This window comes from Neoarthrinium moseri (genome assembly GCF_022829205.1).
Source record: "Neoarthrinium moseri strain CBS 164.80 chromosome Unknown scaffold16_Wmoseri_CBS_16480, whole genome shotgun sequence".
Lineage (NCBI taxonomy): Eukaryota > Fungi > Ascomycota > Sordariomycetes > Amphisphaeriales > Apiosporaceae > Neoarthrinium > Neoarthrinium moseri.
The window spans coordinates 64609-84598 of NW_026055130.1; the positions used below are offsets into that span (position 1 = coordinate 64609).

Genomic DNA, 19990 nt, shown 5'->3' on the forward strand with positions numbered 1-19990 from the left:
ACCGTTGTGTTGGGTGCATTGACAACGCTGGACATGGGAAGAGTCCATTGGCAGATTGCTCCAGAATGATGAGCCCCTCTTTGGCCTGCCAATATCCTGGCATTCAGTGTCCCAAAATGACCAAAAGCCGAAGTTTTTTCTCTCCCAAGCCCTCATTAGTTAATATGGTATCTTGGCAGATCAACAGAGGCGGTCTAGATTCTAGATGCGTTTTACAAGGGATTTCTGAGCTAGGTAGGTAGGTATGTCAGCGAAATCTTCTGCCTGCTCGTTAATTGTTCAAGTATGCCAGTCGCGGATAGGATGATGTGCATTGATGCCTTAGCACCACGACTTTCGAGACCGCCTTCTATCAAGCTCGACGAGTGCACCCAAATGAAGGACCTAGCGTGCATAATGACTGTAAACAGATTGGCCAAGCTCGGACTTTGTAAATAACGTAGCATTTAACCCAGCAGTCGACATCATCTGCCGAGTAGTTTGCAGGGCTTGCCTTGGTACACATGGTTCGACACCTGCCAATAGATCCCTGTGATCTCCAGGTTGTGACTGCCCACCAGTTGTAGGCAAGTTTCTCGGCCGAAGGCCTCGGAAATAGCCATGTTCAACGTCGCTGAGGCTAGCCAGACATCTAAGTGATGCGAATGGCGCATCGGCTTCTCACTCGCTCTCGGTTGTTGAAGCATTAGTAGATATTTGCAAGTCCATTGAATCAACGACACTGCAGCTTACCGTCAAGTCTGGACTAGCATTGCGCGGTCGCTACATCAATACGCTGTGGGTGATTGAATACCCCCACGCAGTGGTGAATATGATCTGTAGAAGCTAGTTCAGCGAACCTATACGTCACGTATTCGAAACCCAACGCGAAGGACCTCCGATCTGTTCCATATGTTGTCATCACTCGCATAGTTGGTTTCGTATTCTGATTACTACCACTGAGCTTTAGGCTGACAGTGCATTGACTTTTATGCCCTGTTACGCCAGCCAGCTGAGATACATATGCTACAGAATGTTGAAGTCAAGTTTGTTAGAGTGATCAAATGCGAGAATTACCTGGGGCAGTAGGATAGGTGTGTTCTCGGAAATCAAATGTGATATCTTCAACCTTCTTCACGGATGTTGATTTGCCATATCTATTCTGAAAAGTTTATATATACACAGAAAGGTCCCAAGGCTTGCGATAAGGCCCCGAGTAGCACGACATCTATGAGCGGCGTCTCAGTCGGCGTCTACGCTCGCAGGTAGATCCTCCAGTAGACGAAGGCTTAGCCGAGCTTGCTACAGAGGTGGCAGTGGCAGAAGAGGTGGCAGCAGCAGTTGAAGTGATTACTGGCTGTACCTGCGTTGTTGCGACCTGGGAGGTAGACGCAGCCTTTGAGGAAACGATGACTGAAGTCGTAGCAACACTGGATGAGGTTGTGGGTACGAGAGTCGCAGCTGCGGCACCAGTTGCAGGACAAGTATCTCCACCTGCAACCTTGGTTGAGCCACCAGAGTAGACGGCAGGTCCAGGAGCTTCGTATGCGCTCATCGACTGGTAGATGTTGATGAGAAGGCCTGGGTCACTTGCTGCATAGGCGCCCGGGAACGAGACCGTTTCAGGGGTAGCATTTCCAGAGCCGGTCACGGTGATTTGGTAGCAGGTCATATACATCTGAGCGCCCCCCGCAGAACCTAGATAAGTTAGATAGACCTCATATCTGTTGGCATACATTTGAAGTCTTACCGGCCGAGTGCAGCGCAATAGCCTCAGCTCTCAGGAGATAGTCGCCAGGGGCGATATCTGCGGGAATCAGGACATCCATCTTGCCACAGCATTTGTTCAAGTCTTTCGTTCCCCAGTTGTCGTCGGAACCCGACGCCCCAGCTGACGACCAGGTGTCTTCAAAGATTTTGAACCAGCCACCATCGGTGCCGGTGGCAGTCTTCGCATCCGAAACACTGCTTAGGTACGCAAGAACGGGTCCGTAGTGAGCTCCCCCAATAGCTTCGTTAGAGCACGACCGATCATTGGGCTGCTGGTGCATCTCGATCGTGACGGTTGATCCTGCGGTCACGGCGCAGTTGCTGCTAACGGCCGAAGTTCCAGCATTGCAGGCCATGTCGGCGGAGGTTACGTCCGTCACCGGGGAGTTGCTCGATGGGACGCGAGCACAGGTCGTCCCCTGATCGACACCGGCAACCCATAGTTGCTGAAAGGTTGCATGAGCTGCAGCATGCTGGGCAATGTAGGCCAGGATGGCGGCGTAGAAAGCTGACTTCATATTTAAAGAGGGGAGGAGATAATCTTGAATTGAACAATAGAGGTTAAATGAAAGTAAGTCGCACTGCGACACGGCACCGACTAGGGTGTGTTGAAGGGTGATGGAATAAGTGAAGAGTGGTTGAAGATCGAGATGTCCAGGCCGCGGAGCCGCATCGAAACACTTTACATGTTGCTTCTCCCCTTTCCTGATTGACGTATTTCATTTTCCTGCAAAGGAAATCGGTGGTTCTTCCGTGCAAGGATATAAAAGGCTGGTTGGCAAGTCTTCCAGGTCATCTCGGCTCTTCAGGTAGAGAGCGGTCCCCAATCAGATCACCTGAAAGAGAAAACTAGGAGGTTTTCTACCAATCGTGAAGAGCCTCCATGAAACACTTATACCGCCCATGTCCACAGCTGGCCCTGTTGAGGGGTCCGTTCAGGAGATGAATTCGGGTCGATCCGAGCAAGCGATATCTGGATTATGCAGTGCCCCCGCTACCACTCCAGTGCAGATTGGTGGATTTATACACTAGAGGCCCCCTAACGCACCCCACTGTAGTTTACTTCCAACAGCCCTTGGCTTTCTACGTGAAACGACTTCATCTGACCAAACCGTCTGATCTTTATCGCGTGAAAGAAAACAAGATCTTCCGATTGATCGGTGCTTTCGAGTTGTAGCTGTGCTTATATTGACCGCATCCAGTTCCCATGCTTGCGCTGAAGCTGCATCGGTGTAGGTCGCTCTTCTTGGCGCTTTGCCAGTGTACATCCTTGTCTCGGAGGTGCGAGGACGTTGAGACAACCTCTCAGTCTGTGATATAAATACATATACCTCAAAAGTAGGCTTGTTGTGTAGCTGGTCATTAGAACCTTTTGTCAAAGAACAGAAGCCAGGTTTTCCCGTGCTTAAAAGGCCTTTGGCCCTAGCGATGAACCTCCCCGTCGACTTGGGCCTTCACATCACCTTGGCATCTTGGACTTGTATATATCTCAGTGCGATCCAGAACCCTGACGGTTCTGACTCTATGAATTGGGATATCGGCCACGCACAGATCGTTAAATGTAGAAGGTCGTCAACAGGCTGCGACGGCGTAAATATGTTGTGGGAGTATAGTCCCTACCCCTCCGTAACTATTCAAACTTGCAGCAACGGGACTTGAGAGAGACAGCGCCTATTCTGCAAGGTGCATACCACACCGACCACGTAATCGGTGTTGACAGAACCTATCAGTCTAAGAGAAGATTTGTTTGAAACGGAAATTTGGTTACTCAATTTCAGCACCATGCATTGAGTGATCATGCAAAGCAGTTCAACGATCGCCTTAACTACATATGGATGGATACCTTGTCATTTGGAGTGGGGCTTATTCTTCGACAAATAAAGATACACAGATATTGATAAGCACAACCGCCTTCATCAAAGAACAACGTCCGATGTGGTGTAGTGGCTAACATTTGACGCTCTCAATCCAATTGAACCGTCAAGCCCGGGGTTCGATTCCCCGCATCGGAGTCCATTCTTTTTGCTTTCTCTTCCAACTGGATGTTCCTGTCTCCTGGAGCATAATCAATCAAACAATCTCTTGCATCTCTGCAATGTGCTTTTGCTTTGCTGGCCTTCTGATTCTCCTGCTCTTTTTCGACATCTGTCACATGAAGTCGAGGCCTTTCCGCCGGGTTGGCTAGTCGTTCTTTTCAATTATTAATATGCCAGCCCAGGTTTAATACCATCCGCATTCCCTTACACAAACTCAACAGCGTCGCCAAACCCAACCCAGCTTCTCCGTCACAGTCCCGTTGTCGGGCTTGCCAAAATAACCTTGCGCCGTTGATGTTGCGTTGGCACTCGTCGTAAATGAAACACGGTCATTGACATTCAAAATACCGGAGCCTCCTGAAGCTCTGCAAGGCGACCACACCAGACTCGCCGTCGGGATCCTAGAATGCAGTGTGATGTCCCTATCTAGCCGCGTCCCGTTCTGAGCGACCACCGTGGTGTATGTAGTAACCTGCAAGTGCACGGCAAGGTCAGCAGCTCATTCCTGGCCGAGGTGAGAGTTGAGGGTTGGCCCCAGGTGTCTTCCACGCCGACACGGTGAGCCCAAGAGTTCCATCACAAACGGCCCCTACGTAGAACATACCGTGCTCGCGGCATCGGCGCTGAAGAACATGGTCACGTAGTTGCCCAGCGTCACGCCCCTGTCCATGGCCAAGTGGCCGCGCAGCCAGACGTCCCGGAGCGCGACCTGCCAGCCCGGGGCCAGGCCCTCGGCCGAGAGGTGCACCTGGCAGAAGACGGAGCGGCGCTGCGGCTCCCGCGAGAAGGCCTCGTAGCTCGGCATCTGGAACGAGAAGCGCTCGAACGAGGCGTCCGTCACGACCACCGACGGCTCGCCGCCGCCGCCTGACGGGCACCCGTTCCCGGAGAAGGAGACGCTCCGAATTGTCGGGGTCTGAGGCGGCGCGATGGCGTCGCGGAGCTGGTACTGCGGTGGCGGCCTCGGAGGGAGGCGCAACGGGGCCGCGAGGGCGGATGTGAGGGTGCTGTACAGGGACAGCGAGAGCAGGGTTGCGAGAAGCATATTCAAGTCTTGGTTACCTGGTTGCCACAGCTGTTTCATGCGTTACAGTTGGTCTCCCCGGCATTGGGTTCTCACGGATAGCTGCGGATATATAAAGGTATGGACAAGCCAGACCAGAAAACTCCCAAGCCAGTTTTCATCATTGCCCCAATACATGCACATGATTATAGTTGTCGTGCCTGCTCTCGGATGGCCCAAAGCGGCCCCCTTCCGCAAAAACGTTAGGAGCATCGGGGACCACGGCGCTGGCTTGGTGTTTAGCCATATTATCCTGCATCCGAACCAGATCGGTTGGCATCCCGCCTTGCCTCTCCAGCCCGGCGGGACACTGGGCGTGATAAAAATAGAATTCGAGCGTCTGTCGATGGGGCGTCATTTCTACCGGATAAACATTTGTGGCGTTGGAAGACGGTGCTTTGGAATGTGGCCAGGTTGATGCTCGTGTCAAAGAGTCAGGGCTTGGGACTATCTCCGGATAGTCGAACTTCCCCATCACCGTGTTCTTGAGTCTTACAATGAGTGGTCTATTGGTGAAGGGCAGTTCGGGTCTCATCCCAAGATTTTTCGGGGCGTATCTTACTCAATTTGGCATATTTACTGCATTACATACTTGACGGCTAGAGACGAGCGTCTATAACCTCGGGCATCTTGTATACATTTTAAGTGTGAGATTATGAGAAGGACAATGTTCCCTGAGAGTGTATCGAACGAATTTGGGTTGCATACCAATCAATTCAGTTGTGCCATGCAACAAGTCTGACAGCCATGTTGTATCTCGTCGGATGTTCGTGCCTCTAGCCAGGACCCTCCGTTTACGAAGATTGAAAACGCCAACGCTATGCTTAGAAAAAGAACCTAGAAACCTTGACTATATTTTTTTTCAAGGGACCACTCATGTCCGTCCACCGCTTCCCACCTTGAAGGCCTCCATCACCACGCCCCAAGTACCCTGGTCGCCAGCGGTGGGTACGGGCTCGCCCATGGCGATACGGCGCATGAGTAGCGTATCCCGGGCAGCCTTGACCCTCTTGCCCTCACCGCTGCCCAAGCAGTCTTGGAACCACTGCTCCTCCGACTCGTCAAAGGGCAGACTCGCCAACTCCTCGGCGCGGTCGGCGCCGTGGTCGTTCCCGGTTCCCTCCAGGACGCCGATCACCAGGCGGCGGAACAGCTGCTCCCGGATGCCATCCGGCTTCGTTCGGCTGAAACGCAGAGCCTCGGACACGTTGGACTGGGACAGGGCCTCGAAGAGAAGCTCGACGGCGGCCGGCGACTTGAGCACGGGCTGGACGGTGTGCCAGTAGGCCAGGGGCAGGGTGTAGTCGCCGTCCTTGCTGGCGTGGCGCACCAGCACGGTGATGATGTCGTCGGCGAACTCGGGGAGCAGGGTGGGGTGGGCGAGGTCCTCGACGGCGAGGGCAAAGGCCTGGCGGTCCAGATACCAGAGGCCCTTCATGAGGATCTGGTACTTGGTGGGAAGACCGGCGGACGAGGCGAAGGAGTCGGCCTTGGAATCATGGTGTGCCGGTGCCAGATCGTCGATGTCCAGGAGGAGGTAGTAGAGGAGCGACAGTTTGTGGAGAGTAGCGACCGAGCCGGCCGAGATGATCTGATGGTGCAGCGAGCGCAGGTTGGCGTCGGACTTTGGAGGATACAGAGCGCGAGCTTGTGATGAGCAAGTCAGTACACGAGTGAGCGGGCACGAGGACAAGAACAGGCAGGGGAGGGTATGTACCTTTGGGCAGGCCTAATGCGGCGAGGACGCGGTCGAGGAAGAGGGCGCCATCGAGGCTCCGCCGGTAGCTGTCAGCTTCCTGGATGGTGGTGCGGTTGTAGGGGAAGGGGCTCAAAGAGCCAAAGACGCGTTCGAAGTTGCCGTAGTCCAACATAGTCGTCTGGTCTCTGGGCCTCGAGGGGGACACTGGTAGAGGTCGAACACAGGACCACGGACGGAAAACGGCGTTTGCACCTGGCTGTCCAGCTACTGTACCTCTCTATCTCTTCGGCTGAGCTTGGTGAAGCTATTCCGAGGATGCGCCGGCAATTCTTCGGGCGGGCCGGTGGAACGCGTCGCAGGAAGGATGAGCCCCCGAGTTCTCCAGTGGCAGTGGCAGTGGCAGTGGCAGAAACGCGCTAAGCAGCAAGAGGGCGCTGGGCGACAGGGGCGACAGGGGTCTCAGCAGGAAGATTTGCTGCGTGCTGGAGGGCGCGCTGGGGGCGCTTGGGGACCTGTTTAGGGCGGTCTGGCGGCGGTGGGGGTGGGGCTGGCGTGTTTATTGACTTTCATTGGGTTTGCATCCGTGGATGTCAACAACACACAGCGGGCAACCAGACCGACCAGGGCCTTGACGACGCTGCACAAGTAGATGGCATAGGAAGATCGCGACATCGCGACACCGACAACGCCTTTGCGCCATACTAACAGACCAAGATCGCAGCAGAACAGGCCGGTCTTTTGCACTAGATCGATACCCTCTCCTCCACACACCCCCATCATGTCGGGCAGGCCAACCCGTCGCGCCGCTGCCACACGGCGCGCCGCCATCGTCGAGTCGTCCGACGACGAAGACGAAATCGCAAACGCCACAGCCATAAAGAAGGACGACAGCGAAGATGAGTTCACCCTCGAGCTTGAGGAAGAGGCCGCTCCGCCTCCGCGACGCCGCACCACTGCCGGCAGGAGGAAGACGGCTTCGGTGGCCCCCCCGTCCACAACCACAACCACAGCTAAAGGCCGCGCCAGCCGCTCGCGAAAGAGCGTTGCGCCCGCCTCCACGCCCGAACCCACAGAGCCTGAAGCCGAAGCCGAAGTCGAAGCTGGACCTGCGCCTGAGCCCGAGCCCGAGCCCAGTGAGGTCTTCGACCCGGACCAGTCCACCGCTACAGTAATTCACGATGAACCCGAGCCTGAGCTTGAGCCCGAACCTCCAGTCAAGAAACCTGCCGCCAGAAGGGGCAGGAAGAGCACAGCGCCGCTGCGCAGGACGACCAAGGAGCCCACCCCAGATGTGCCCCCTTCCACGGCGTCGTCAGAGTCCCTGCCGACGCCCAAGGCCTCCGTGACACCCGAGCCTCCCCCTTCGTCGCAAGGCCGCGGCACGCCCCTGGCGGACATCACCAACCAGACCGTCATCGAGCCGCGGCAGACTGGCGATGAGACCGTCACCCAGATCAAGCCCATCAAGGCCATGGACACCATCCTCGAGAAGCCCATGGACATCGTGCTCAAGTCGCGCGCCCAGATGTCCATCCCCGTCGTCCAGGAGGACACTGGACCGAAGCCTCGCATCGTCATCACCTACCTTATCCTCAACAACTTCAAGAGTTATGCCGGCAGACAGGAGGTTGGGCCCTTCCACGCCTCCTTCTCCTCCGTCGTCGGCCCCAACGGTTCTGGCAAGTCCAACGTCATCGACTCGTTGCTCTTCGTCTTTGGCTTTCGCGCCAGCAAGATGCGACAGGGCAAGATCTCGGCCTTGATCCACAACTCGGCAGCATACCCCGACCTGGACCACTGTGAGGTTGCTGTACACTTCCAAGAAGTCATGGATCTTGTACGTTGTTTACCACTACCTACCACTTGTGCTACCAACCATTCGCTAACAAGACCCTGCAGCCCGGCGGAGGATCGGAAGTCATCCCCAACTCTCAGATCGTCATCTCCCGAAAGGCGTTCAAGAACAACTCGAGCAAGTACTACATCAACGGCAAAGAGTCCAACTTCACCGTTGTTACCACGCTTCTCAGGGAGCGCGGCGTCGACCTGGACCACAAGCGTTTCCTGATTCTCCAGGGCGAAGTCGAGTCCATTGCCCAGATGAAGCCCAAGGCTGCCAACGAGCACGACGATGGCCTCCTGGAGTACCTCGAGGACATCATCGGCACGTCCAAGTACAAGACCCCGATCGAGGAGTCCGCAGCCGAGGTCGAGACCTTGAACGAGGTCTGCATGGAGAAGAGCGGCCGTGTTCAACACGTCGAAAAGGAGAAGAATGGTCTTGAGGACAAGAAGAACAAGGCCCTCGCCTACATCCGCGACGAGAACGAGTTGACTCTCAAGCAGTCGGCCCTGTACCAGCTTTACATCAGCGAATGTAACGATAATCTGGCGGTCACCGAAGAAGCCATCAGCCAGATGCAGGCACAGCTTGATGCCGAGCTGGAGAAGCACAACGGCAGCGAACAGGTCATTAAGCAACTCCAGAAGACCTACAACAAGGGTAGCAAGGAGTACGAGGCTCAAGATAAGGAGCACCAGGCTCTCGTCAAGGAGGTTGCCAAGTTTGAGCAAGAACGTGTCAAGTTCGACGAGAAGCGCAAGTTCTTAACGGATAAGCGGAAGAAGCTCGAAAAGACGATCGCCAATGCCGAGAAATCATCGGCCGAGGCCGACGAGACCATTGAGCAGTGTTCAGAGGACATAACCACTCGCGCTGAGGAGGTCGCCGCTCTTGAACAGAGCATCCAGGAGGAGGAGGCAGAGCTGGCCACTATCCGCGACAGCCTGAAGGGCAAGACCCAAGTCTTCTCCGACCAGATTGCCGCCAAGCAGAAGTCTCTGGAGCCGTGGAAGGAAAAGATCAACCAGAAGCAGTCTGCTATCGCTGTCGCCGAGTCCGAGATGGCCATTTTGGAAGAGAAGGCCAATGCTGGCGAAGTCGCTCTCAAGGAGATGAACGCCAAGATTGCCAGTATTGACAAGGGGCGCACGGCCAAGCTTGCCCAACTCGAGGAATGCCAGGCTGAAAAGGCCGAGCTTGAACAGGAGGCTCAGGAGGTTGAGGGCCACCTGGCCCAGTTTGCGTCCAAGGAGCACATCATCCGATCCAAGGTGTCGAATGCTCGGCAAAAGGCCGACGAGGCACGTTCCAGCTTATCCCAGAACCAGAACCGCGGCAACGTGCTCACAGCCTTGATGCGCATGAAGGAGACTGGTCGTATCGATGGTTTCCATGGACGTCTGGGTAACCTTGGTACCATTGATCAAAAGTACGACATTGCAATTTCGACAGCCTGTGGCCAATTAGACAACTTCGTCACGGACACTGTCGAGGCTGGTCAGCAGTGCATCGAATATCTTCGCAAGACCAACCTGGGTCGCGGTAACTTCATGTGTCTTGACAAGCTTCGTGCCCGTGGTATGGATCCTATCCAGACCCCGGAGGGTGCGCCTAGACTCTTTGACCTGGTCATGGCCAAGGACGACAAATTCCGACCGGCCTTCTACCACGCCCTTCAAGATACACTCGTCGCCCAAGATCTGGCCCAAGCGAACAGAATCGCCTACGGTGCCAAGAGATGGAGAGTGGTCACTCTGGCCGGAGAGCTCATCGACAAGAGCGGTACCATGTCAGGTGGTGGCACGACTGTCAAGAAAGGCGCCATGTCCAGCAAGCTAGTGGCCGACATTTCTAAGGAACAAGTCGCCGAGCTGGAGGAGAGTCGCGATGTGCTCGAGCAAAAATTCCAAAAGTTCCAGGACCAGCAGCGCGAGCTGGAGAGTCGCCTGCGCCAGCTCAAGGAGCAAATCCCGCAGCTCGACACCAAGATGCAGAAGATCAACCTGGAGATTCAAAGCGCCGAGAGGAATCTGGCTGATGCTCAGCGCCGCATCAAGGAGCTAAGCAAGGAACACCAGCCATCTCAGACTGACGATAACCGCGCGGCTGCTCTGCAAAAGGACATTGCCAAGCTCAACAAGGAGATCGAGAAGCTCCACGCCGAAACGGAAGGCGTCGAAGCGGAGATCAAAGAGCTCCAGGACAAGATCATGGAAGTCGGTGGTGAGAAGCTTCGTGCCCAACGTGCCAAGGTGGACTCCATCAAGGAAGAGATCGCATCTCACAACGAGGACATTTCCGCCGCCGAAGTCAAACGTGCCAAGGCGGAAAAGTCCAAGACCAAGCTGGAGAAGGACCACGCTAAGGCATCCAAAGAAGTCGGTGTTGCCCTTCGTGATTTGGAAAAGCTCGAAGAAGAGGTCGAGAACCAGGGAGAGAAGTCCGAGTCCCTCCAAGCGAGTGCAACGGAAGCGTCGGAGGCACTGTCCGCCAAGAAAGAAGAGCTTGCCACGCTGAAGGCAGAACTCGACGAAAAGGCTGCTGAGCTCAATGAGACGCGGGCCATCGAGATTGAGATGAAGGAGAAGCTCGAGGAGAACCACAAGGCTCTAACAGAGAACCAGAGAAGGCTCCGTTACTGGGATGAGAAGCTCAAGAAACTTGTCCTTCAGAACGTGAGCGACTTGGAAGGGGCGCCAGCTCCGAAACGGCCTGAGCCGATCAAGGAAGCCGAGGAGACTGACGGCACCCCCGACTCCCCGACCGGGCAACTAGAGGCCGAAGCCGAAGAGGCCAGCAAGCTCGAAGGGGATGAGGAAGAGGACGAAGAGGAAGAGACCTCAGATGATCAGCCTCAAACTCAACCAGACGAGTTGCCGCGCTTCACCGCCGATGAACTCAAGGACATGTCCAAGGAAACTCTCAAGGCTGAGATCGCAGCTCTGGAGGAGAAGACGCAGAACGTTAACGTCGATCTCGGTGTCCTGTCCGAGTACCGCCGCCGTGTAGAAGAGCACGCAGCTCGCTCCTCAGATCTCGCCACCGCCGTCTCCCAACGCGACGCCGCCAAAAAGCGGTGCGATGACCTGCGACGCCTGCGGCTCGAGGGCTTCATGGAGGGCTTCAGCACCATCTCGCTACGCCTCAAGGAGATGTACCAGATGATCACCATGGGTGGTAACGCCGAGCTCGAGCTTGTCGACTCCTTGGACCCCTTCAGTGAAGGTATCCTCTTCTCGGTCATGCCGCCCAAGAAGAGTTGGAAGAACATCAGCAACCTCAGTGGTGGTGAGAAGACCCTGAGTAGTCTGGCTCTGGTCTTTGCCCTCCACCATTACAAGCCCACGCCACTATATGTCATGGACGAGATCGATGCTGCATTGGACTTCAGAAACGTAAGTATTAACCCCATCATCTCCTCCCTGCAGAACTGTATGTCCATATGACAGAAGCTAATACGGTATGCAGGTATCGATTGTAGCAAACTACATCAAGGAGCGTACGAAGAACGCCCAGTTCGTCGTCATCTCCCTCCGTAACAATATGTTCGAACTCGCAGCACGGCTGGTGGGCGTCTACAAGGTCAGCCACATGACCAAGAGCGTCACCATCGAAAACAGGGACTACATTCAACGCGGCGCTGTTCCGAGGAGTGGCCCCTCTGGGACTACGACATTGGCCAACTAGGCGGGAAGCGATGCACTAATGGCGGTTGTGGATAACTTGGACGCGTTCAGTGAGTAAATACTTCGGAGACAGGGACATAAGTTAAAGGCGTGTGATACCTATGAGAACATGACTGGCAAGAAATTTCAATATTATTCAAGCGAATCATGGAATGGGGAAAGGGGCCTGATCGGCACAGGGTCTCACGGTTTTTGGGCTAATTGTTTAGGGCGTCGTGATTGGATGAGTCTATGTGACGGTTCGGCTTGTTTGAATAAATCGATTTCATACTCTTGCACTTTGCCCCGATGCTTTGATGACACTGAAACCTGCCCAGTTGCATCGTATTTCGGCCTTGTTCGCTGGCAATATACCAGTCTGACCCGATAAACTTCCCATGGGATCTCCCCGTCTGATTTCTGGGGCAATATCCAGTCGACTCTTTTCATCAGCCTCAGAAGCCATGAAAAGCTATGCTTACCACCATTGCGGTTTCTTCGGGCGAGACAGACTTCCTAAAGCCGCAGGTCATGTCATGCGGTCTATGTGAGAATTGCCCTATAGGAGCTATCCCAGCGTAGTCATTGCCATGTTTCTTTGACGGCTAGCCAAAGAGTCACTGTTTCGGGGAGAGGGGGGGAACACACATAAACACATGCATCGTCAAGTCAAAGTCACATCTATGCATTACGGGGTCGAATGGGCGGATGGTGCCGCCGCCTCTCTTCATCATTAGCATTGCATGATGCCAGCTACAGGCGCATGACTGGTTTCTATCCTGTTCGATTTGCTGACGATCCTGTGTATGGATCGAACAACAAAAGATGTATCTAGTGCAATGGAGATGTGCCAGTCGGTAGCAGCAGCGCCAGGTGTGCAATCTCCAGGGGCATTCGGTGCTCGGCGCCTCAAGACCGGCACGAGATGTTGTTCCTAGGTTCGTTGCTAGAGCGTGCGACGGCTTTGCGTGCTAAGTGTGTGTGCACGATGAGAGAGCTCGACGGGGCTCCCATGGATGGTACGTAGCCTGGAAGCTTGACCTGGCCAGTCCCGTTATTTTCCGCGCTGTGACTGGATACGAAGGCAGGAACGAAGCCCGAGATGTCAGATTGCGTGCCGGCATAGCTGAATGAGCTGCAATCAGCGAGGTGGTCCTCGCGAGGTATGCTGTCGGAACTTATGCGCCTCTGCCTTGTACGGAGGACTATGGCGCTAGTGGCGGCTAATCAGACGAGGGTGTCTGATAAGGGACCTAGGAGGGTATGACCCTATGAAGTAGAGTGTTCAGACGGCTCGTGGTACTCAGCTAGGCTCGAATGCTGGGAAATGCCGTCTGACACCCTCATCCAACAATTTGATGCCTACTGGCTTCACAAAGTAGTTGTCAGCCCCGGCATCTTCGGCGTCTGTCCTGTCACTTGGGCTGTCTTGACCCGTGACAATGAATAGAACACTTGATGGCCAGCTGTTCTGCTTCTCCAACGACCTGATTTTCCGTGTTGCTTCGATGCCATCGCAGACCGGCATCTGAAGGTCCATGAGAATCAGCTCGATCCTGCTTCTACCTCCTGTTGCAGCTGTCGACTGGTGTTTCAAGTACAACTCAACGGCTTGCTTGCCATCGGTCGCACAATGATACGGTATGCCCCTCTTGTTGCAGTACATCTGCATTATGCGCAGGTTTATGGCGTTATCATCTACCAGTAGCGCTTCCGGCTTTGTCGAACTGGTAGGGGCTACGAAGACTGGTATGATTGGTTTACCTCTTTCAATAGCCGCCGTTTCATATGCAGAAGATTGGAGAACAGCAAGATCAGCATCTGGGGCGGTTACTGATCGGATATCATCTGCTGAATCTCTTGGTTGAGAAATGGCCCCGGATGCTGGTTGCGAGGTAGGGCTGGGCGACGACAGTAGCGTGTCGGCTACGTGAACAGAAGGAACTCCCGACACTTTCATATCAGCGACAAGCCCATTGGCCTGTACAAGCGCTTCCTCCAACGTTGAGCTGAGAAATGGGCCTTTGATATATACAATGTTTCGCTGGATTCGTGGCAACGCTGCTTCGGCGGCTGAGGCCGGAACAAGACAGATTGCTACCTGCTCTGGAGGCACCTGAGACAAAACCATTTGGAGTTGCGGTTTGTCTGAAACGAAGTCAAAGATGACTAATGAATCATGTAGATCTCTCGAAGGAGCGAAGCCCTGATAAGTCAGAAACGTGGAAAAATAGTCGGACAGAGGGGAGCCTCCAGAGCCTGATGCAATCTTGTAGAATGTTGAAGGGAGAGACTTGAGTTTGTCCGTCGAGGGCTGTGGCGGCGTACGTGGACAAGCAAACGTGACGTCTCGGAATAGAGCTCTGAAATGCGAACCCTTCTTCAGGACAGAAGACATCAGTGTTACCGATCCACCCAGTAGTGTCGCGAATTTGGAAGCCAGAGTAAGTCCCAATCCAGCTCCTATCGAGTGCACATCGACTTTCTCAAAAGCCTCGAATATACGCTGCTGGTCCTCGGGATGAATGCCGCAACCAGTATCCTCAATGTCGACTACGAGCTCCCTACTGCTCTGCCGTACTGAAGCAGTAATATTGATGACACCTCCTGGTGTGTTTTGCATTGCGTTCAGAATCAATGGCAGCAAGGTGTCCCTCAGCAGGTTCGAATCAATGAATATGTTGTAACTGGAGGCGAAGTCGTGAACAAAGAACGTCGTGGCTGTATAGCGAGTGTTTCCATACATGGCTTTCGATAATTCGTTTGATATTCCCTCCTGAAGCTCGTAAATCGAATGTAGAGCATCAGACCGTTCAGCCATGGCGATGTCAGCCCACCGATTAAGAGTGATGATGCTGTTGACGATTGAAATCAGATCCTGCGCTGCTGTTTGGATCGTTTGGATGTAAATGAGGGGGTCGGCAACTTTCGTCGCAAAGCCACCGCCTGTTCTTCGAATCTTTGACTGTACGTCATCCTTCGAAAGTATGGTTGCCCCGAGCTCGCTGTTCTGAGGCACGTTCTGCGTTTTCAACTCCTCGGAGAGAAGCTCTATAGAGCCCATAATACCGTGAATCGGGGTTCGAAGCTGGTGTGTCACACTCCGGAGGAATGTTTCTTTCGCTGTCACAGCCTCCCGCAGTAGGCGTTTGTGCCAGACCTTGGTGAGCATTGCCGCACATGTCTGGACGAACCAGGAGTCGACATCGTCGAAAACCAGCTGGAGCTCGTTGGAGGCCACAACTAGGAAGGATGGCCCGGACGGTGCATCACACTGGGCGGCAATCAACCGTATTACCCTGTCCACTGGAGGCTCCTGGTGATTGTAGTTCTCAATAAAGTCGTCGATATAGTCGACGTCTTCCCAGAGACCGCCTTCGAGCTCATGGGCTGAAATGGGGCCCCGCCTCGCGATCCCGATCTGAGATGCCTTGGATGACTGCACTTCAATCAAAGCCTTGGGATATACCGCCCGCAGGATTTCCATGACGGCCTCTTCTGAGGACTCCACCTCGGCTTTGTATTGCGCCTTCGAGATGAGCTCGGCCATCCGGCGCCGTTCCCGCAAGCGTCTAGCTCTGGCACAATGAATGATATCCGAGACGGCCCAATCAGCAAGACGGGTGAGCGTAACCTGCTGTTCTTTTGTCAAGGCTCCATGGGCCGAGTTTGAAGCGACGCAAAGAGAACCAAGAGCAATACCCTCACCAAACTCTGTCTCAAGCCGGAGAGGAGCGCCAGCATACGATCGAAGGCCACCAATCTCGACGTGCGGAGACTCTCGAAATCTCCAGTCCTCGGCCATGTTAGGGAGAAGAAAAACATTCTGAGGAAATTAGACGCCGAACGAATTAGACTCGGCGGGCTATCCCAACGTACCGTGAGAGGTTGATTGACTGTGTGGGCGCAGGTACTTTCACGGCGCGGAAGGATTGCCAATGGCAGACCAAAGGTAGCCAGACGCGTGTAGGTGTTAATACCCAGGAGACCAATGATGGCGAACTCCCACCCTATCGACTCCTGGGCGAGGAACGCCTTCTCCTGGAGCCGCGAGAGAAGCTCGGCATCCCCAAGGGTGTCACGGGTGTAGTACCAGAGCATCGTGAGCCTAAGCCTTTCATTTTGGGTCAACAGTGGGTAGAGATAACGGTCACTGAGACAAGAAGGCTCGTCTGGGATAGTCGCGGGTGCGCCATCTTCGACGGGTAGAGGATAGCATTCTCTAGCGGCCGCAGGCGACCATGGGTCGATGGGCTGCCCTGCGTGTTCCGTATCGAAGACAGGCCCGACGGTCTGGGGACGAATGCGTTCAGGCTCATGCTTTGACTGTAGAACGGCGGCGTCTGCTTTTGGGAAGAAGCCCATGCGTTGTTCCCCGCGGATCGTCATGGCCTTCGTTCGGTATGCGGCGGAGGGCAACGCCGCAGCAATCACGGTTGAAACGTGCAGACGGGGGCTGGCTTGACGAGGCTAGGAACTCAGAGCAGCTATGTGCATAGGTATACTGCCGTCAAATCCCGAAGGCTTTGTGGCCGTCCGCCGCCGCTTCAGGAACTGCGACCGTATCCTGGGAGACGGGACACGGCGTGCAACGGCCAAAGAAAGTCGGCTGGAATTCTTGAGATAGTTATAGCGGGCTGAGAGAACCCACCTGGAGGTCAGGGGCCTTTCGAGGAGTGGCTTGGCAACGGCGTCTGCGCCAGGAGCGAAAATCAAACCACATTTGCGGCCTCCATCCATAGCCTCAACAGACCCCTAAACAAGGCGCTGGACCAGGCCCCAGAAGGTCTAGACCGCACTAGACCAACTACTTATGTAGCTAGCTCATGCACCCCTACGCCCTGGGGGACCAGCGCAAGAAACACCCGACCCCAGCAGCCCAGTCGCCGCCGGGTAGTGGCCGTTGGGGACTGGCATGACGTCCTAATCTGTGTGCATCCGATCGCTCTCGATGCACGTGGCAGTTGCGCTCAGGTACCAAGTTACCGGATGCTGCCGTATTGGTTCCACTTCGATACTGCCTGGCGCTCTTCCGTTTGGGGTTGGAGCTGGCCTCAAATGCAGGATCCAAGTAATTACGGAATGATCACGAAGGCAGCAAGGCCGGACCGTGACCACGGGCCACTGGCCGTGCTGGTAATGCGTGTCTAAGCGACATGACCCACGTCTGACTGCTCCGTTGGGTATATCAGAGCGGTACGCTTTGTATTTTCACGCGCTTCACCAGGTACAGGCATTGTGTAGGCGGTTTCGTTCGTCTATACTTACCGTGCAGACAAGGCACGCCAGTCAACAAACGTGGTGTGCGTCGATTATGAACCCCCCCCCCCCCAACTCAACCGCGTGGGGTAGGGGAGCGCGGCTGGCAGCAACTGAACCTAACTGAGGAGTCTGTGCTACTTAGTGGTCAGGCCTACTGGTAGGGTGACTAGGTAGGTACAGACTGCCTACACAGGTACTTAAAGTACCTGGCGATTGAGTTGGTAAGTACATAGTAGTCACAGATTTCTAGGTAGCAGACACTCGCCGCGTTCTCTGAAAAAAGCGTGTTCTCCACACCAACCAGCAACTGAACATCATCTTTCGCTATTCGCTACGAACTCGGATATAACCAGAGAATGTTGCACGCCCTGCACCAGTTTGCGCATCGAGTCCTACAAGCTTGCCTTCCGCTCGCCTGTTGCGCATCAAGCACACCGCAGACCCTTCTGGGGATTATGGTGCCGTTCCTTATACGACCTTGATTAGATGGCCTGCTTCGACGTCGAATACTTGACAAGGAAATTGGCCTTTGCCCTGAGCCGACAGCAGGGCCATCCAGCTATCTGCGAATCTTCCCGTCTCGCGGTTTGAGTGAGATCTCAGACCGACATGCCCGCAACGGATGTAGGTCCCTGAAGCCCCATCGATGAGTCTCAGTAGAAGGCCTCTCACCTCGGAATATCGATATTTCCATTCAATGGTCATTGGATCCTGTACTTCAAAGATGGGGACCACGTAGAGCTCCCCGTCATTGTGGCGACCGTGCGAAACGTCAAGATTCACGAAGGCAACGTGTTCCGTTCCACGGCCTATTAAGCGCGGCTGGGTTGATTCGTCTACCAGCTCGACAGCATTGAGGGAGCACCACATTTGGAGTGACCCTGTGTAGGCCTCAGTTGTTTCGTCGCGCTGACTATGCTGGGTAGAAACGTCATCAATTCTGGCGAAGAATTTCAGCGCATAGCCTTGGTATAGTTGAGGCTGAGGGGTTTCCACCGGCCCATTGATGGACATCCAGGACCATGAGGGCGCAATGTCGTTGGACGAGAGAGGTTGGCCATTGTCCGGTATAGAGAACCAGCAGAGTTGCAGCTCCATCTGCGAGCGGAATAGCCCGCAGTGGTAGTCATCCTTGAACAACCTCGAGAGGTACTCGGCGACACCACCAACTGCAACGAACTTGTCTGTGTAGTAGGTGAGGCCACACCTGGAGTATGCGTTCACGACGGTCGCCCACTGCCCGATACCTGTGTCTATGTCTCTCGGTGGACGGAGGATCGTCGAGCCCTGCTTCCGGCCGATCCATATGCTCTCGACGAAAGGCTGCGCCAGCTGGCCGGATGGATTCGACTCCGAGGCCGTGTTCTCCAGGCAGTCCCAAACGATCTGGCGGGCTGTGAAGTGGGCAACGCGAGACGAGAGCAGCCTTTCCTGCATCACCCAGGCCCGCAAGTTCAGGGGGGCGTTCTCAATTGTTGAGTCCCAGGGGTCGCGGTCCAGCACTGCTTCTACAGCCCGGAAGTCTCCCGCCAGGATGCCATTATGCACGCGGAAAGGATCCGACATCATCGATTCTGGGTCTCGTTTTCGAAAGAGGCCCAGTGATGTGGTCGCGGCCAAGTTCATGTACGCCCTCTGATAGATTTGTTTCATTGTCTTGGCCTCTCTCGACCAATCCTGTGCCGAGTCCTGGATAATGCAGAGTGAATCAATCCACAGATACTTGAACCCCAAGTACTCGGCCGCATGAAATGCATCTTGAAATGTGACCGGCAGCTCGGTGACTATCAGGCCCCCAATAGTCTTGCTGGTGCACTGGAATATTGTGCCAGTGCCCCATCGGTGACTGAGGCTGAGGTATGGGCCAGTCGGCTCCGTTTCCTTGCTGATAATGAGGCGGGCCTTGCCATCCCGTACTTCTACCAGACGCGTCGGATACCACTTATCCTTGCTGACTAAATCGCAGCAGGCAGCATGTGTACTTCGGCATAGGCTCAGTTGCCTTTCCAGGAACCGAAGTGGTTCAACACACCCAGTGCTAATGCCTTTTACCTGATTGATTGACCTATCTGGAAGGAGTTAGAACCGGGCGCGCGTCTCTCATCCCACTTACAGTTCAGACGAGTATCCTCGAGGAGGAAGTAGACTGTAGGCGACTTTCCCACTCGTGCGCAGATACTGAGCCAATCCAGGGCACCGTCCTTGTGCCCTTGGCGAAATACGTATTTCAGAGGAAGCACTATATCCGCTTGATTTTGCGCGTGTGCAGGTATATCCAGGCTACGCCAGACCGCCTCACAGAAGAAGCACGACCTGGCCGCTTCGCAGAGCGCCGCGGGGGTGGACTGGAGCTCCCATCCGCAAGACCACTTCCCGTCTCTCCCAACGCTAGCAGGGGTCTCGAATCCACCCACGCAGCTGTCACACGTTCTCATGGTGAGGCTCGGGCTGATTCGAAGGTCTAGTATAATCGAAATGGAGAGAGGTGAAGAGTTCCACAGAATCCGTGACCACAGGTGTTCAGCTGCACAGAGGCTGAGTCTAGTTCATTGGCCTTGCCCATTTGGGACAGCCTACATGTCTAGGTACACCGTGCCTTCTGCTAGACTGATGTACAAACTAGGTTTCTAAACCACCATAGATTGGGCCCATAGTACCACTAGTCACAAGAAG

At 54.7% G+C, this 19990-nt stretch overlaps 6 protein-coding genes across 6 annotated transcripts; 1 reads left to right on the forward strand and 5 right to left on the reverse strand.

Moving 5' to 3' along the window:
* Positions 1-1207: 1207 nt before the first annotated feature.
* JN550_005232 (uncharacterized protein) lies at positions 1208-2267 on the reverse strand (the record flags this gene model as incomplete). Its single annotated transcript, XM_049316836.1, has 2 exons — positions 1208-1677; positions 1730-2267. 2 exons carry the CDS (start codon positions 2265-2267, stop codon positions 1208-1210), a joined length of 1008 nt encoding a protein of 335 aa, XP_049172648.1.
* Positions 2268-3999: 1732 nt separating this feature from the next.
* JN550_005233 (uncharacterized protein) lies at positions 4000-4830 on the reverse strand (the record flags this gene model as incomplete). Its single annotated transcript, XM_049316837.1, has 2 exons — positions 4000-4257; positions 4390-4830. 2 exons carry the CDS (start codon positions 4828-4830, stop codon positions 4000-4002), a joined length of 699 nt encoding a protein of 232 aa, XP_049172649.1.
* Positions 4831-5722: 892 nt separating this feature from the next.
* Positions 5723-6719, reverse strand: JN550_005234 (uncharacterized protein; the record flags this gene model as incomplete). The annotated part of the gene is made up of 2 exons (XM_049316839.1): positions 5723-6495; positions 6566-6719. 2 exons carry the CDS (start codon positions 6717-6719, stop codon positions 5723-5725), a joined length of 927 nt encoding a protein of 308 aa, XP_049172650.1.
* Positions 6720-7325: 606 nt separating this feature from the next.
* Positions 7326-12077, forward strand: JN550_005235 (uncharacterized protein; the record flags this gene model as incomplete). Its single annotated transcript, XM_049316840.1, has 3 exons — positions 7326-8384; positions 8447-11785; positions 11859-12077. The coding sequence occupies 3 exons, from the start codon at positions 7326-7328 to the stop codon at positions 12075-12077; spliced, it is 4617 nt and encodes a 1538-aa protein (XP_049172651.1).
* Positions 12078-13358: 1281 nt separating this feature from the next.
* JN550_005236 (uncharacterized protein) lies at positions 13359-16444 on the reverse strand (the record flags this gene model as incomplete). The annotated part of the gene is made up of 2 exons (XM_049316841.1): positions 13359-15881; positions 15935-16444. The coding sequence occupies 2 exons, from the start codon at positions 16442-16444 to the stop codon at positions 13359-13361; spliced, it is 3033 nt and encodes a 1010-aa protein (XP_049172652.1).
* Positions 16445-17785: 1341 nt separating this feature from the next.
* Positions 17786-19752, reverse strand: JN550_005237 (uncharacterized protein; the record flags this gene model as incomplete). Its single annotated transcript, XM_049316842.1, has 2 exons — positions 17786-19386; positions 19431-19752. The coding sequence occupies 2 exons, from the start codon at positions 19750-19752 to the stop codon at positions 17786-17788; spliced, it is 1923 nt and encodes a 640-aa protein (XP_049172653.1).
* Between the last annotated feature and the right edge of the window lie 238 nt (positions 19753-19990).